At 46.0% G+C, this 14,596-nt stretch overlaps 1 protein-coding gene across 22 annotated transcripts in view; it reads left to right on the forward strand.

The window, feature by feature from the left end:
• The window catches only part of Dnmt3b (DNA methyltransferase 3B), a 38,320-nt gene that overhangs the window by 10,100 nt on the left and 13,624 nt on the right, over positions 1-14,596 (forward strand). For 7 of the 22 annotated variants that reach the window (XM_030247208.1, XM_030247217.1, NM_001003960.4 and 4 more), the window contains 11 exons: positions 1,915-2,092; positions 2,633-2,694; positions 3,204-3,323; positions 5,742-5,867; positions 6,397-6,591; positions 7,994-8,152; positions 10,238-10,345; positions 10,793-10,937; positions 12,706-12,825; positions 12,986-13,030; positions 14,477-14,556. In XM_030247208.1, coding sequence (XP_030103068.1) covers positions 1,921-2,092; positions 2,633-2,694; positions 3,204-3,323; positions 5,742-5,867; positions 6,397-6,591; positions 7,994-8,152; positions 10,238-10,345; positions 10,793-10,937; positions 12,706-12,825; positions 12,986-13,030; positions 14,477-14,556 — 1,332 coding nt within the window. In that variant the 5' untranslated portion in view covers positions 1,915-1,920. Of the gene's footprint in view, positions 1-335; positions 1,756-1,914; positions 2,093-2,632; positions 2,695-3,203; positions 3,324-5,741; positions 5,868-6,396; positions 6,592-7,993; positions 8,153-10,237; positions 10,346-10,792; positions 10,938-11,338; positions 11,399-12,705; positions 12,826-12,985; positions 13,031-14,476; positions 14,557-14,596 lie in introns of those variants that run through there. The other 15 variants (XM_006498684.3, NM_001003961.4, NM_001003963.4 and 12 more) reach the window with 5 other exon arrangements.

Raw genomic sequence — 14,596 nt, forward strand, 5'->3', positions numbered from 1 at the left:
GATTATGAGCCACCATTTTGGTGCTGGGAATTGATCCCAGTCTTCCGGAGAGAAGAGCCGAGCCGCAAGCCAATGCTTAACCATTGAGCCACCTCTCCACCTTTGATATTTTCTTCTTGTGTAGCCTTGGCTGGCCTGAAACTTGCTATGTAGACCAGGCTGGCCTCACATTCATAGAGAGCTGCCTACCTCTCGCTTCTCAGTCCTGGGATTAAAGGTGCATGCTACCATTCCTGAGTCCTGTGTTACAGTTTTCCTAAGTTTACTGTGCGCCTCATGCCATCTTTAACTCTTGAAGCGTCTCAAGTTCCTGCATTATAGATTTCGACAGCTATAAATAGCTTTAATTTTCTCATGCTGGGAAAAATTCCCTAAGGGCTTGGCTATGCAAATCTTCTGTTAATCTAGCTATATTCCCATTCTTGGTGTGCTTTTTTTTTTTTTTTTTTTTTTTTTAATTTAAAGTTTGATCTACTTGTGTACACACACGAGCTTACATTTTGGGGGGGGGGTGGGAATGCAGGAGCTTCTCCATGTGGGTTTGGGCGTTGGAGTTAGGCCTTTAATCTTCATGGCAGGCCCCCTCTACTGGCTGGCCGTCTAACTCACATGCCCCTGAGCTTTCTATTTTATTATTTCATTCTTACAGTCTAGGGGCAGGGTCACTGTTTTACCATCCATGTCTCCTGTCCCCCACCCCAGTGCTGGGCTTCCAACTCTGGTTCCCGAATGCTAGGCAAGCACTACTGAGATACATTCTCCACACCCTTTGTCCTTTGAGGCAGCATCTCTGTCCCAGGCTGCCCTCAGTCTGTCCTCAGGATCCCTGGTTGGTGCTGTTGGGCCACATTACATTTCATGTGGAAATCTCAGGTTCTTTTCTGCGGCACTTTTCTATTCCAGAATGGGCTCACAGTTGTCTGTTAGAAAGGTGCAGTTTCTGGTTTGTTTGTTTGTTTGTTTGTTTGGAGATAGGATCTTATAATGAAGCCCTGTGTGGCCTGGCAATCCATCGGCCTCTCCCTCCTGAGTGTTGGGATTAAAGGCATGTTACCTGGCCAAGGACAGGTTCTTACATGTACCTATGTCTAATTGGTGTCCACAAAGTTGTAGAGAGTGAATCCGGTCACACAAGCCTCTCAGCCCACCAATGAAGCCCTGGCTAGCTGTCTTAGCTGGCTTACTGGAGGGACAGCTGTACAAGGCCAGGTCTTGGCAGTGGGATGAGGCTGTCAGGCAGGTCAGAGGTCACTCCTGGTAACTGCTACAGCCTCTGATAGTGCTTCTCCACCCTCCCTTCAGAATTTGGGATTCAGCACCCGCTGATGAGAGAGGGAATGAGTGACAGGCCAACTGACCAATGGGGCCCAGAGGATGGGCTGGGGTGGGGCTTGTGCTGCCACGGAGAGGAGGGTAGCCTGTCTGAGATGAAGGGAAGAAGGAAGGAGACCTGGAGACAATAAACAAAGAAAGGGGTCATGGGGGAAAGAGTACACTGGTTTCTTTAGGCTCTGCAGAGGTTGGGCCGGGGAAGGGATTGGGGACAGATGGGAACCTAGGCTGGTTCAAGCAGGCCCAGGTAGGCATGCCCTAAATGGCACTGTTTGAAGAGCTGGCCAATTGCAGAACAGCCTTAGTCTCAGACCCCTCAGACCCCAGCCTTAGCACCATCCTCCTGTTCGGTCCAGGGAGCAGGCATCAGGGGCATTGATCCCATCAAGCCAAATGGAACCAAGTTCTGAGCCGCACAGTTTGGTGAGCAGATAGGCTCTGTTTGGGAAGAGTCTTGGGATCATGGACATGTGAGCCTGAGACTGGGTCATGGGGTCTCTTGGGCAGGGAATAGAGAACTGGTGGTGTAAACCTTGCAGTGTGCCCTGTCTGCCTCTTACATATCCTGATCTTTCCCCACAGGAAACAATGAAGGGAGACAGCAGACATCTGAATGAAGAAGAGGGTGCCAGCGGGTATGAGGAGTGCATTATCGTTAATGGGAACTTCAGTGACCAGTCCTCAGACACGAAGGATGCTCCCTCACCCCCAGTCTTGGAGGCAATCTGCACAGAGCCAGTCTGCACACCAGAGACCAGAGGTGAGTGTCAAAGCTCAGATACGGCAGGTTCCATGACAGATCTCAGAGACTGCCTCATTGCTTCTCTTGTATGGGCTTCACAGTGATCAGGAGATGCTGCCTACTGGCCTCTTCCTCTTAGCAGTTCTGAGACCACTTGAAATGCCTCTATCACTGGTTTGAAGTCCCCTGTATTGTCCCTTCTTATCCTTGACATCTAGAGTCCCTTAGGACCTTCTAGAATGGATAAGAGTGGCCCATTTCCCTGTTGATCCCAAGAGCTACTTGCCCATATGGGAAAATTTGAAATATAGCCAGCATCAACTAGCTTCCTGGGATGGACTGAAGGAAAGGGATTCTTTCCGCCCTAAAATGTTAATATCCAGCTTATGGCAACAAAGGCATAAGACGGGCCCTGTGCCCCTTTTCACGGTGAGTTCCTGGATGTGACGGACACTGGCTTCCTAAAATGACTGTGGTGGGGTCAGCTGAGGCGGCCACCCTGTAGGCTGATGACCACTGTCCTGCTCCCAAATGTGTCCTCCCAACTCTTCCTTGCAGGCCGCAGGTCAAGCTCCCGGCTGTCTAAGAGGGAGGTCTCCAGCCTTCTGAATTACACGCAGGTACCTACTGCCTCTATCTCTTCCTGTGGCTCAGGGCTTTTCTTTCTGCTTTGATTGCATAAAAAACAAGACAAATGGAATTCTCTACTGCACAAGAAAGTCTGTTTGAGTTGGTCCTTCTGTATATCTGTCCTCAGTACAATAATAGAGCAAAACTCACTCATTTCTGGGATGAGCTAGCTTGCTTTGGCCATGACATCTTTGGTGTTTGGGTTGTTTCTTTGAGACAGTATCCTGGCTGCCTTGGTTGTCACTGTAAACCAGGGTGGCCTCCACCAACCCCTTGGCTCAGGTCTTCCTGTATGTGTTCTGAATAAGTTGAGAGGTGTCTAAAAGGCAGCATTAGTCTCATTTCTGTAACGTGCTGATGGTCTGGGATTTATCTTTTTTAATACACGGGATTAGCAGAGGTGACATTTCACTAGACAGAAACTAGGTGATTATAGGATGTACTTTGGGGACTACATCAATATAATGATGCTTCTGTCCCATGGCCTTTTTTCCTCTAGGACATGACAGGAGATGGAGACAGAGATGATGAAGTAGATGATGGGAATGGCTCTGATATTCTAATGCCAAAGCTCACCCGTGAGACCAAGGACACCAGGACGCGCTCTGAAAGCCCGGCTGTAAGTCCTACTGCTTATCAGGCACCTCTCACCATCCTTGGGCCTGCATAAAAAAATGAGAGGCTGAGACACTGTTTAATCAGAATTTGTTTTCCCGGCACATTGGATTTTATGTGTGTTGCGTAGGTCAGTGGACAGTTTACAAGAGCTAGGTTTTCACCTTAAAAGCATGTAGATTCCAGGGACCAGACTCAAGATTAGCAGGCTTTGGCAAGTCTCCTAACCCACTGAGCCCCTTGGTTAAGTGTTAATGTCCTTCAGCTACTACGGGTAATTCAGATTATAACCTGAGCCTCAGGGTAAAATGACATTTGACAGAGCAAAGAGCATATGAGCACAGCCGCTTGACAGTCACTTGATGGTGACAACAAGAACTTGAGCAAAAACCACTTAATGTTTGGATATCTTCAACATTTCCTAACTACAATCTTTTTGAGGAGGACTTCATATTCATTACCCATTCCTGCTAAAACAACAGGGAACTGAGTTACGGTTGGTCACCAGTGTTCTCACCCTCACCATGTGACCAGGTCTAAGTTAGATTCCTGCTGATGACAGGGAATGAGCTTTAAGCCTGGGTGTGTGGAAATCCTGGAACACCAGGGCCTACAAGGTGGAGGCAGGAGGATCAGTGTTGCGCTGAGACAGTGGTGACCTTAGCTCACCTGTGTCAATCCTGAGCTGCTTCTGGCTGCACCATCACACCTGGGGCGAAACTCAAACCCAGAGTTTACATGAAACAAGCATTCTACCAGTTTAGTTATTCACAACTCTCAAATGATTTGAACTTTGGAAAGTATCTGCTAATCTAAGTCATTGCTGGTATCTTTTCTTTTCTTTTTCTTTTTTTTAAGATTTATTTATTTAAGCCGTGCATAGTGGTGCACGCCTTTAATCCCAGCACTTGGGAGGCAGAGGCAGGTGGATTTCTGAGATCGAGGCCAGCCTGGTCTACAGAGTGAGTTCCAGGACTGCCAGGGCTACACAGAGAAACCCTGCCTCGAAAAACCAAAAAAAAAAAAAATTATTTATTTATTGGTTGATTTTTGAGTACACTGGTGCTGTCTTATCTTCAGACACACCAGAAGAGGGCATTGGATCCCATTACAGGTGGTTGTGAGCCACCTTGTGGTCGCTGGGAATTGAACTCAGGACCTCTTGGGAGTAGTCAGTGCTTTTAACCACTGAGCCATCTCTCCAACCCATCTTGTTTGTTTTGGGGGACAGGGTTTCTCTGTGTAGCCCCCAGCTGTCATGGAACCCACTTTACCAAGCTGGCCTTGAACTTGGATCCACCTGCTTTTGCCTCCAGTTTCTAGGATTAAAAACATGGGCTGCCACATGCAGGCATTGCTATTATGTTATTTATTCAACATTCTGTATCCAAGAGATAACAGATTCACTCCTTACTTGGGCTTGTGATTTTTTTTTTTGGGTGGTTGACTGAGGCTCCTGTCACTTCTGTGGCTTGTTTTCTTTGAGTGAAAACAAGACGTTCACTAGGCTAGTCTATGTATTGATTTCTAGTCTAATCTAATCATACACTATGTCAAACAAAACAGTGAACATACATCAGTCAGAACTAAAGACAGAAAAAAGTCTATTGAAATGTGAAGTCCCAGCGGGTCAGTGAGCAAGGCAGCTGCAGCAGTGACGTCTATCACCTTCTGTGAATTCGTGCTTTGCTCATCTTACACACTGGAGACAATTCCAGTGACTTCAACTCTTGAGCTGCGGTTGGGTCTCAGGCTGTTTCCTGTCTTTGTGCTGGGATTGCAGGCAGGTGACACCCCCACAGCTGATTAACTATCAACGTTCCACAGAGTTTGAATAAATGGCAGCAGCAGGCAAGCACACACCATGTGCTGAGTAAACTGTGCTTTTCTTCTCTGCTCTCTTCCAGTGCCTTCTTGAGTAAGCCGGTATCAAGGCCTGTGCTTCTCCTGGAATAATAATACTTGGTTTAAGTCAGTGATTGAGACCTGTGGGTCTCAGTGCTGTTGGGAGGGGGTTAGAAGACCCTTTCACAGGGTCACATATCAGATATGCTCTGTATCAGTTACATTGTGATTCATAACAAATGTGGTTACAAAGTAGCAACAAAGATAATATGGTTGAGGGGGCTGAGGGCTCACCACAATATGAGGAACTGCATTACAGCATTAGGAGGGCAAGCAATAATTAAGTCCCCATTCGCTGTTGCCAGTTCAGGAGGCCAAATCTGTGTTGTGACGTGGAACAAGTCTGATAGTCTCCTGCAAAGATACCCTTGTTGAAGGTATCCCTGAGATGACATCCAGTGGTCTTCTTCACTTCAGGTTGATTTGAGGCCGTCTCAAGATCTTATTCCTTTGGGAGCCTTTGGGCCCCATGCAGCTGTTCACCTAAGGTCCAGTATTTATCCTTTCTCACTTTCAGGTCCGAACCCGACATAGCAATGGGACCTCCAGCTTGGAGAGGCAAAGAGCCTCCCCCAGAATCACCCGAGGTCGGCAGGGCCGCCACCATGTGCAGGAGTACCCTGTGGAGTTTCCGGCTACCAGGGTTGGTCCCATCTCTGATCTCAAGATCTGCTTCATTCACTCCCCACAACACAACATCGTTGTATGTAGCGTGTACTTTCTTCACACGCTCCTGCTTTCCAGGGTCTGGCTTCTTACTTTCTGTTCTGAGTCGTCCTACTTGGAGCTACTTTGAGGAGACAAGAATTCCCGATTGCTCGGGTCTCTAGCCCATCTTGGAGTTGAGCCAAACCACTGGTGTCATTCACCCTTGACTTTTGTATATTTTCCTACTGTCTTGAGGCAAACCCAGCAGGGCCAGCACATTCTTCTGTTTCCAGATGGATCCTACCCTCTGAACACAGCTTCAGAGCCTCTGTCATTGAACATACACACATTCTGTCTCTGCTCTGCCTTGGGCTCAAATAAATGGCTGCCAGTTCATGTAACCGTGCCTTCTGGGATGCTGATTTCTTTCTCCATTCCTCCTCCTCTGAGAACCTGTTGGATACTATTAGTGTACCTCCTTCTGCTTTGCTTCACTGGGTCTCAATCTCATCCTCATGTCTTAGTCTCGGAGACGTCGAGCATCATCTTCAGCAAGCACGCCATGGTCATCCCCTGCCAGCGTCGACTTCATGGAAGAAGTGACACCTAAGAGCGTCAGTACCCCATCAGTTGACTTGAGCCAGGATGGAGATCAGGAGGGTATGGATACCACACAGGTGGATGCAGAGAGCAGAGATGGAGACAGCACAGAGTATCAGGTAAAGCCTGAGAAGGGATACTGGCCCATGTTTCCAGCACTTGGGAGGCAGAGGCAGGCGGATTTCTGAGTTCGGGGCCAGCCTGGTCTACAGAGTGAGTTCCAGGACAGCCAGGGCTACACAGAGAAACCCTATCTCGAAAAAAACCAAAAAAAAAGATTTCGTACAATGTACATTTAATGATTAAACAAGAGGCAGAGGCAAGCCTGCTGTGTGTAGGCAGCTCCATGTTAGCACTGTATAGTGAGATAGATCCTGCCTCAAGAACAGAAAAAAAACAAGTTGTGTAGCCAAGGATTGCCTCCAGATCCTTGATCTTCCAAATGCTGGGATTATATGCACATGCTATTGGAATTTCTGTTAATTTTAATAGGATTACAATCTAAGGACTTCATACTATGGCTTTTCTTTACTATGATCCCCACCTACCAACTTAGCATCTCAGTAGTTGCCATGGGGACATTTAAAAAAAATTTTTTTTTTAGATAATATTTGTGGCTTATATCAGTTAAGCAATAGTGTTACCATGCTGTATGTATTCAGGCACTGGAGTTATTTAACCAGTTGAGGTTGTTGTTATACATTGCCAGTTAATGCCTTTCTACTTAGACATATGCATTATAATACTTATACATTACAAGGTGTATCCATCTTGACAATGCCAAAATTTTGTGTTCCTTCAGAATACCCCCTGATGTAGCCTCATGTTGGTCTTTTTTTGGGTTGTAGATAAGTTATGGAGGAGGAGGCTGTTAGCCCAAGGACTATGTACTCAAGAGTGAGCACAGGCTGCTTGCTGCTTTCCTAACTTAGTTTTCGGGCTCACTGCTTAAGTTACTTCCCACCAAGCCTCATTTGAGTTTAATCCCTGGGGCACTGGAAGACAGGATAGACTTCCAGAGTGATGACCTGTCCTTGCCATTAAAAACCAGTTTATTTTTCCTGGGCATCGTTTTGAACTCAGGACCTCTGGAAGAGCAGTAAGAGCTCTTAAGGGCTGAACCATCTCTCCAGCTCCCTAGGCATCTTTTTTTTTTTAAAAATTTTTTATTAGATATTTTCTTCATTTACATCTCAAATGCTATTCCAAAAGTCCCCTATACCCTCCTCCCCGCACTGCTCCCCTACCCACCCACTCCCACTTCTTGGCCCTGGCGTTCCCCTGTACTGGGGCATACAAAGTTTGCAAGACCAAAGGGGCCTCTCTTCCCAATGATGGCGGACTAGGCCATCTTTTGCTACATATGCAGCTAGAGACATGAGCTCTGGGGGTACTGGTTAGTTCATATTGTTGTCCTAGACATCTTTTTGTATGGCCAAGATTTTTCTAGCCCTTGTTCAGTGGAGTTTTTCAGGGTTCACCTGACCTGGTGACTACAATTCTTTCTGTTTATTTCTCCAGGATGATAAAGAGTTTGGAATAGGTGACCTCGTGTGGGGAAAGATCAAGGGCTTCTCCTGGTGGCCTGCCATGGTGGTGTCCTGGAAAGCCACCTCCAAGCGACAGGCCATGCCCGGAATGCGCTGGGTACAGTGGTTTGGTGATGGCAAGTTTTCTGAGGTGAGCTAAGGGCAAGGAGGGTTTGGGGTTCTTCATACCTCAGGCCTGGCTTCTTCTCTGGAGGTGGCTCTAAGGTCGCCTTTCTGCCAGTGGCTGCAGTGAGCTTGGCTTTGGTACTTGAGTGAAGAAAATGACTTCTTGGATTGCGTGTCTTAGATGCTTGCTCTAGACTCTGAGCAGCTGCTTTGTTCTTAGAGACAGGGTCTCAGTGTCAACCTCTGGCTTAAACTCTTGAGTTCTGTCTCTGTCACCTGAATTCTGGAACTGAAGGTGTGTGCCTGTGACAAGTCTGCTGGAAAAGAAGGAGTTGATGGAGGATAGTGTAGTGGTTAAAAGAGGTGGCTGTCTGCTCTTACAGAGGATCTGAGTTACTGAGTTTACATCAGGCTGAGCATGACTGCACCAGAGTTCTAATGCTGTCCTATGGCCTCTGTAGGCATCTACACACAAACACACACACACACACACCTACACACACACACCCACCCACACACACACACACACCTACCCCTATAATCCCAGCAGAGTTAGGCCTTCTCTACTGTGTGAAGTCCAAGACAGTCATAGAGGCTGCATGAAAAGATAGTTTGAACTAGTATTAGCCATTTAAAAGGAATCTCTCTAATGAGGGTCTTCTGGCCATAAATTGAGTTGATTGTGTGCCTTTTAAGGGTTGTGGGTCTCACCCATCCACCTCACATGTGCTAGGCAAGTTCTACCATCCCAGCAGCAGCCCACATGTTAAGTGCATGTGCCAAGATCTGCTTCAAACATTTTCTTAATCAGTATGGGTGTTTTCCCTAGATGTAGTTTTATACAGCATGGGAGGCCAGAAGGGGGATTTCAGATTTTCAGATCCCCTGGATCTTGACTTAAGACTTAAGAGGCCATTATGAGCTACCATTTGGATGCTGGGAATCTTAACTCAAGTCCTGTATACAAGGAACCAGTGTGTTGTTAACCCCTAAAAATTGTCCAGCTGTCTGCATTTGAGCGGTGCTGGAAGAATGGACTTCCTGGAGGGTTTCCTAAGGAATGTCAGTGTTATGCCAATTCCTAGACGACAGAAAAGGGTTCCTGAGGTACAGCAAGTTGAGAGTTAAATGGCATTTAGAGGACTTTGTTCCATTTTAGGTTTTATTTCCTACGAATTTGTATCTATTCTGACTATTTTTCTGAAATACAGTGTATTCCTGTGGTAGGAATCAGGATATGAAGATTGATCTGAGATTACATACAGTTGTCTTACCAGCAGAGGGAGCAATAGGACTTGTTTCATGGGTCTATGCTACTCTCTGAAGCATTAGACTGCAGGGATATCGGCCATTGCTTTGATCCAGTGAGACATAACGTACTTGTTTCTAGACAGGATCAGATGGCTATATGGAGTAGCACGGGGATGATAGGATTATTAGGTACAACATGCTATGGCGCTGGCCAAAGGCCAAGATCTTCTCAAAGCCTACCTAACCCCCACTGTCTTCTACTTTATGGTGGGAGCCACATCACAGAGTTGAAGCTCCTAAACATAAGATGGAGCTGAACACAAAGGCAAGCACTGCGTCCAGGGACTCCCCATATTCATATGGCATGAGTCCCCCAATTTTATACTTGCATTCACTATGAATCCCATCCATGTCCGTATTGGCACAAATAATTTGCCTTAGTGATCAAGATGAGGAACACAATTGCTGTGGGTATTAAGAGCTCCAGAATACTTTGAAAGTGCACTGTGGGAACTCACGGAATCTGAGTCAACGGTTATTTATTACACACTCAGGAAGAGTAAGAACACGCAGAGAATCCATCGGGGAGGACGGTGTCAGGGCTGAGCCTCATGTGCCGTCCACTCTGCTCACCCACATGCTCACACCTGTGCAGGATGCTGAGGAAGCTCCACCTAGATCGTCTTTCTTTTCCACACTGGTGTTTCCAGCTGTGTAGTCTGTGCTGTGTGCTGTTTGGCCTTTGCTTTTTATTTCTCAGTGTTGGCTTCTGTAAGTTGTGCTGGAGTAGGCTCTGAGGGAACCACTTCACACCGAGTTTACGTGTGGGTCAATCACAGTCATATTTTTTCTCTCCTAGATCTCTGCTGACAAACTGGTGGCTCTGGGGCTGTTCAGCCAGCACTTTAATCTGGCTACCTTCAATAAGCTGGTTTCTTATAGGAAGGCCATGTACCACACTCTGGAGGTAATGTGAGTGTGGGTGATAACTAGGGTTTCAGCCAATAGGCAGGGAAGAAGAAACCTACTGAAGGAAAGCTAGTGATGCTACTGAGAGTAGCTTAGAGGCAGGGATACCAAGGAAGAAAATGGAGAAAAAGGGAGTCTACTTGGACTGGGTTTTCACATGTCTGATGGGGGTCACTTAGGAATTAATGCTGTCAACTAAGTAAGGCAGGATTACTGGCTTGTATGGTCACATTGTCATACTACTAGAAAGGGCCTTTTACAGACATTTGTAAATAATTATTTATCCCCATCTAACTCTGAAAGACATTAGTGTTTAGGGAAATGCAGGCCCCCAGCAGGGGGAATCCCTGGGTTTGCCCTGGCACATACCTCAATCGCCTGCTCCCTTGCCTGCTCCCTTGCATTTGTTCACGGACAGAGTTTGCCTTTATTTGTGTCTTGGCAGAAAGCCAGGGTTCGAGCTGGCAAGACCTTCTCCAGCAGTCCTGGAGAGTCACTGGAGGACCAGCTGAAGCCCATGCTGGAGTGGGCCCACGGTGGCTTCAAGCCTACTGGGATCGAGGGCCTCAAACCCAACAAGAAGCAACCAGGTGGGAATGAACCTATGCCTTTGTGGATGGTATAGCCCCAGCCACATGGCCACTCCCAGGGCATGCATTGGGTCAATTCAAGCAAGGCCTATTGTGCCCTGTGGAACCCAGGGCTGTTAAAAAGCTATTGAGACTTAGGGGCACTTACTTGAACTGTGGCTTCCTGGACACTTTGTCCCCATGGGCATGTGCAAGTGATCTTTTCTACATGTTCGTCCAAATCCATCCTTTGCCCTTGGGTTCCTGTTTCTCTTTAAAATAAATGGATTTGGTCACCTGCCATTTTGACAGGTAGCTTATCTCTCTCAATTAGACCCACGATTCAACATAATGAAATGAAAGATGTACGCCAACAGTCCCTTTATCTAATACAATGTTTTTGTTTTGTTTTCTTGCCAAAGTGGTTAATAAGTCGAAGGTGCGTCGTTCAGACAGTAGGAACTTAGAACCCAGGAGACGCGGTATTACCTTCCCATCTTTAAGTGGTTTTCTTTGCTCTATCTTGCAATTTTGTGGTATCTGCAGCACTCTCTGGAGAAGAAGCAAATCTCTCCTAGGCGGGTCTGAGTTACTCACCCTCACTCTTCACCCCACCCCCACCACTGACTTTCAGGCTAACCTTGGGTGCACATTCAAAGCCTTCTACACTCTCTGGATATTGCCTTCTCTCTTGTTTCTTAATATTAATGACACATATGAGCACTGGCAATTGTCACTTTGTCATCAAAGGTCCTTGAGAGTTTTGTTGTCTTTACATTTTTTTACATTCTTTTGAATGTTCATGCTAGGAGACATATAGAAATAAGACTCTGATTTATAGGAGTAAAACCTCTGATACTTGGGAGCCCTGGTATCTCAAGGGCCATGCTTTTGCTACGTGGCTTCAGTATGTAGCCCAGGATTGATTTAGGTATAAGAAAGTATCGTTACACCTATCTTCCTTAGGGGTTTTCCTTATAATTTTATTTTTCTGTCTGCCTGTGGTGTTGCACGCCTTTAATCTCAGCACTCAGAAAACAGGCCAGCCTGGTCAGCAGCATGAGTTCCAGGACAGCCATGACAACACAGAGAAACCTTGTCATGGGAAAATTATTGCCTTAGTTGGAGGAGTCAGATTTAGTGATTTGCAATATGAGCCAATATAAACTTGCTTTTAAAAGTGGGTTTTATTATAGCCGTATTTTGTAAACTTGTAGGCTTGGTAGCCTTGAGCTTCCTGTCTGTTTCCTGAAATGTTGTTAATAAAGGCATGAACCAGCACACTCAGCAAAAAAAGAAAAAAATCAATTTAATAATTTTCTAGTAAGGAAATAAACTGAAATTAAAAAAAACATTTAACCTTTCTAAGTTGCCACTTATGAAAATGAGAATATTTCAGTTTTTTAGTAATGTTTGGAGGTGTATATTGGCTAATAGACATTAATTAGCTAGCATGATTATTAAATGCATATTAACTAATACAATTCGCTAAAGTAGATGCCATTATTCAAATCCAGTTGAACCAGTCAGTAGCATCAGTTGACAATTTGGACCTGACTCTCAGTGAAATTCTGTCTCTTTTGGCATTTCAAATGCTTAGTAGCTCCATGCTCCTGTTGGTTATTGGAAGATGACACAGTTTTGGCCTCTGCTCTGGGCTCCCTACTTTGATTCTCTATGCCCATCATGGTCCCCTGCTAAAGATGCAGCTGGATCCCAGGCAACACATGGCCTTGTCCTGCTTTGTCTCTTAGACCCTTCAGACAAATCCCATCTGCTTCCCTTGCAGAGAACAAAAGTCGAAGACGCACAACCAATGACTCTGCTGCTTCTGAGTCCCCCCCACCCAAGCGCCTCAAGACAAATAGCTATGGCGGGAAGGACCGAGGGGAGGATGAGGAGAGCCGAGGTGATGTGGGGGAGATGCTGGAAGGTCTGGGGATGCATGGTGCAGAACTGGGAGCAGCAGGCCCTCAGGACCACTGCACTGTGGGGTACAGGGGAGCAAGGCTGAGGGCCAGGAGAGACTTCCCCACCTCATCTCACACCTGTCCCCCTTTCCTCAACAGAACGGATGGCTTCTGAAGTCACCAACAACAAGGGCAATCTGGAAGGTACTGTTGTCTCCCATCCCTCCTTTTGGGGCTGCCCCAGGCCTGCCTTACCCTGGTTTTGTCCTTCTGCATGGGTTTAATCCAGAGGCCTGGGCATTGACCTTGGTCTGTTCCCTGTGTATTAGTTCTTAAAATTTATAAGACATAGTAACATGACTTCCTTATTTTTTAAAAAAGATTTATTTATTATTATATGTAAGCACACTGTAGCTGTCTTCAGATGCACCAGAAGAGGGCAGTGTCAGCTGTCATTACTGATGGTTGTGAGCCACCATGTGATTGCTGGGATTTGAACTCACGACCTTTGGAAGAACAGTCAGTGCTTTTAACCACTCTCCACTCTGAACCATCTCTCCAGCCTGACTTCCTTATTTTTAACTGAATCTGATTTTGTCTTTGAAATACCTGATCGGTTAGGTTAGATCTCAGTAGAGGAAGTGTGAGCTGTGGCCCTTTGGCTAAGCTTTGGAACTGTGAGCTTTCAGGAACTACTTTGCTGTTGTTGTAGTAACTAATGGCTTTTCCCATCGCCTCATCTTGCCTTACCAACTTTCTGTCCCTTAATCCTCAAATAATGACTGTTGCTTAGTATCAAGTGAGAAACTACATCCTTGAACTAGGGAAATGTCTGTCAGTAAGTAGCTTATGGTTCAAATAAAACCTGTGCTGCATTTCTGCCAAAACTGTAACAGCCAAGCGGGCCTTGATATCTTCATGGTGAAAGTATGTTGGTCCTACCTCCATAAACAAGTCACTTACCATCTCCCAGTAAGAGTCTTGGCTAGCATTACTGTCTGTGTGTCTTGTCTGTCTATCTGTCTCTCTACCTACCTATGTAATGATTGAGGCCCTGTTTCTGTGTAGCCTTAGCTGTCTTAGAACTCCCTACAAGACCGGGCTGTCTTGGAGCTAAAAGTCCCGTTGCCTCTGCCCCATGAGTGCTTGGGACTAACGGTGTGCTGCGTTACACGTGGCTAATTTTGGCCACTGTAATAATCACATGAGAAAAAAAATTGAGGCAATTAGGTAAAATATGCTGAACTGTCTCAAGGTAGAAGACATAGCTTCAGTCTGAAGGCACATGGCTGCTACTTTGTTGGGAAGGATTGGATTGGTCCTGTCACATACCAAGCAAATTGGAGTTACCAGTAGTGCCTACATTATTATTATTTTTTCATTTGTATGCAAACTAGAAATACTCAAGGCAGTTATTTTAATTTCTTCTTGAGGTAGCCCTTCACAGTGTTGATATTTTGCTCCCTGACAAACGTCCTATTTTGTTGGTTTGAAGTAGTAACATTTACACTATAATACAGCATTGGACATAGAACAATGGCCTTGACACAGGGCGGGCTTGGCCAGGTATTTAGGACTTTAATGCTTAACACCTGAACAGCTACAAGGCCTTTGATTTTCATAAACTCTGACACCCCATCTCTATTTCAGACCGCTGTTTGTCCTGTGGAAAGAAGAACCCTGTGTCCTTCCACCCCCTCTTTGAGGGTGGGCTCTGTCAGAGTTGCCGGGTAAGTCTTCTCCCTCCCATGCCACATCCATCCCCATCCA

The sequence above is a fragment of the Mus musculus genome, chromosome 2 (genome assembly GCF_000001635.26).
Source record: "Mus musculus strain C57BL/6J chromosome 2, GRCm38.p6 C57BL/6J".
Taxonomy (NCBI): domain Eukaryota; kingdom Metazoa; phylum Chordata; class Mammalia; order Rodentia; family Muridae; genus Mus; species Mus musculus.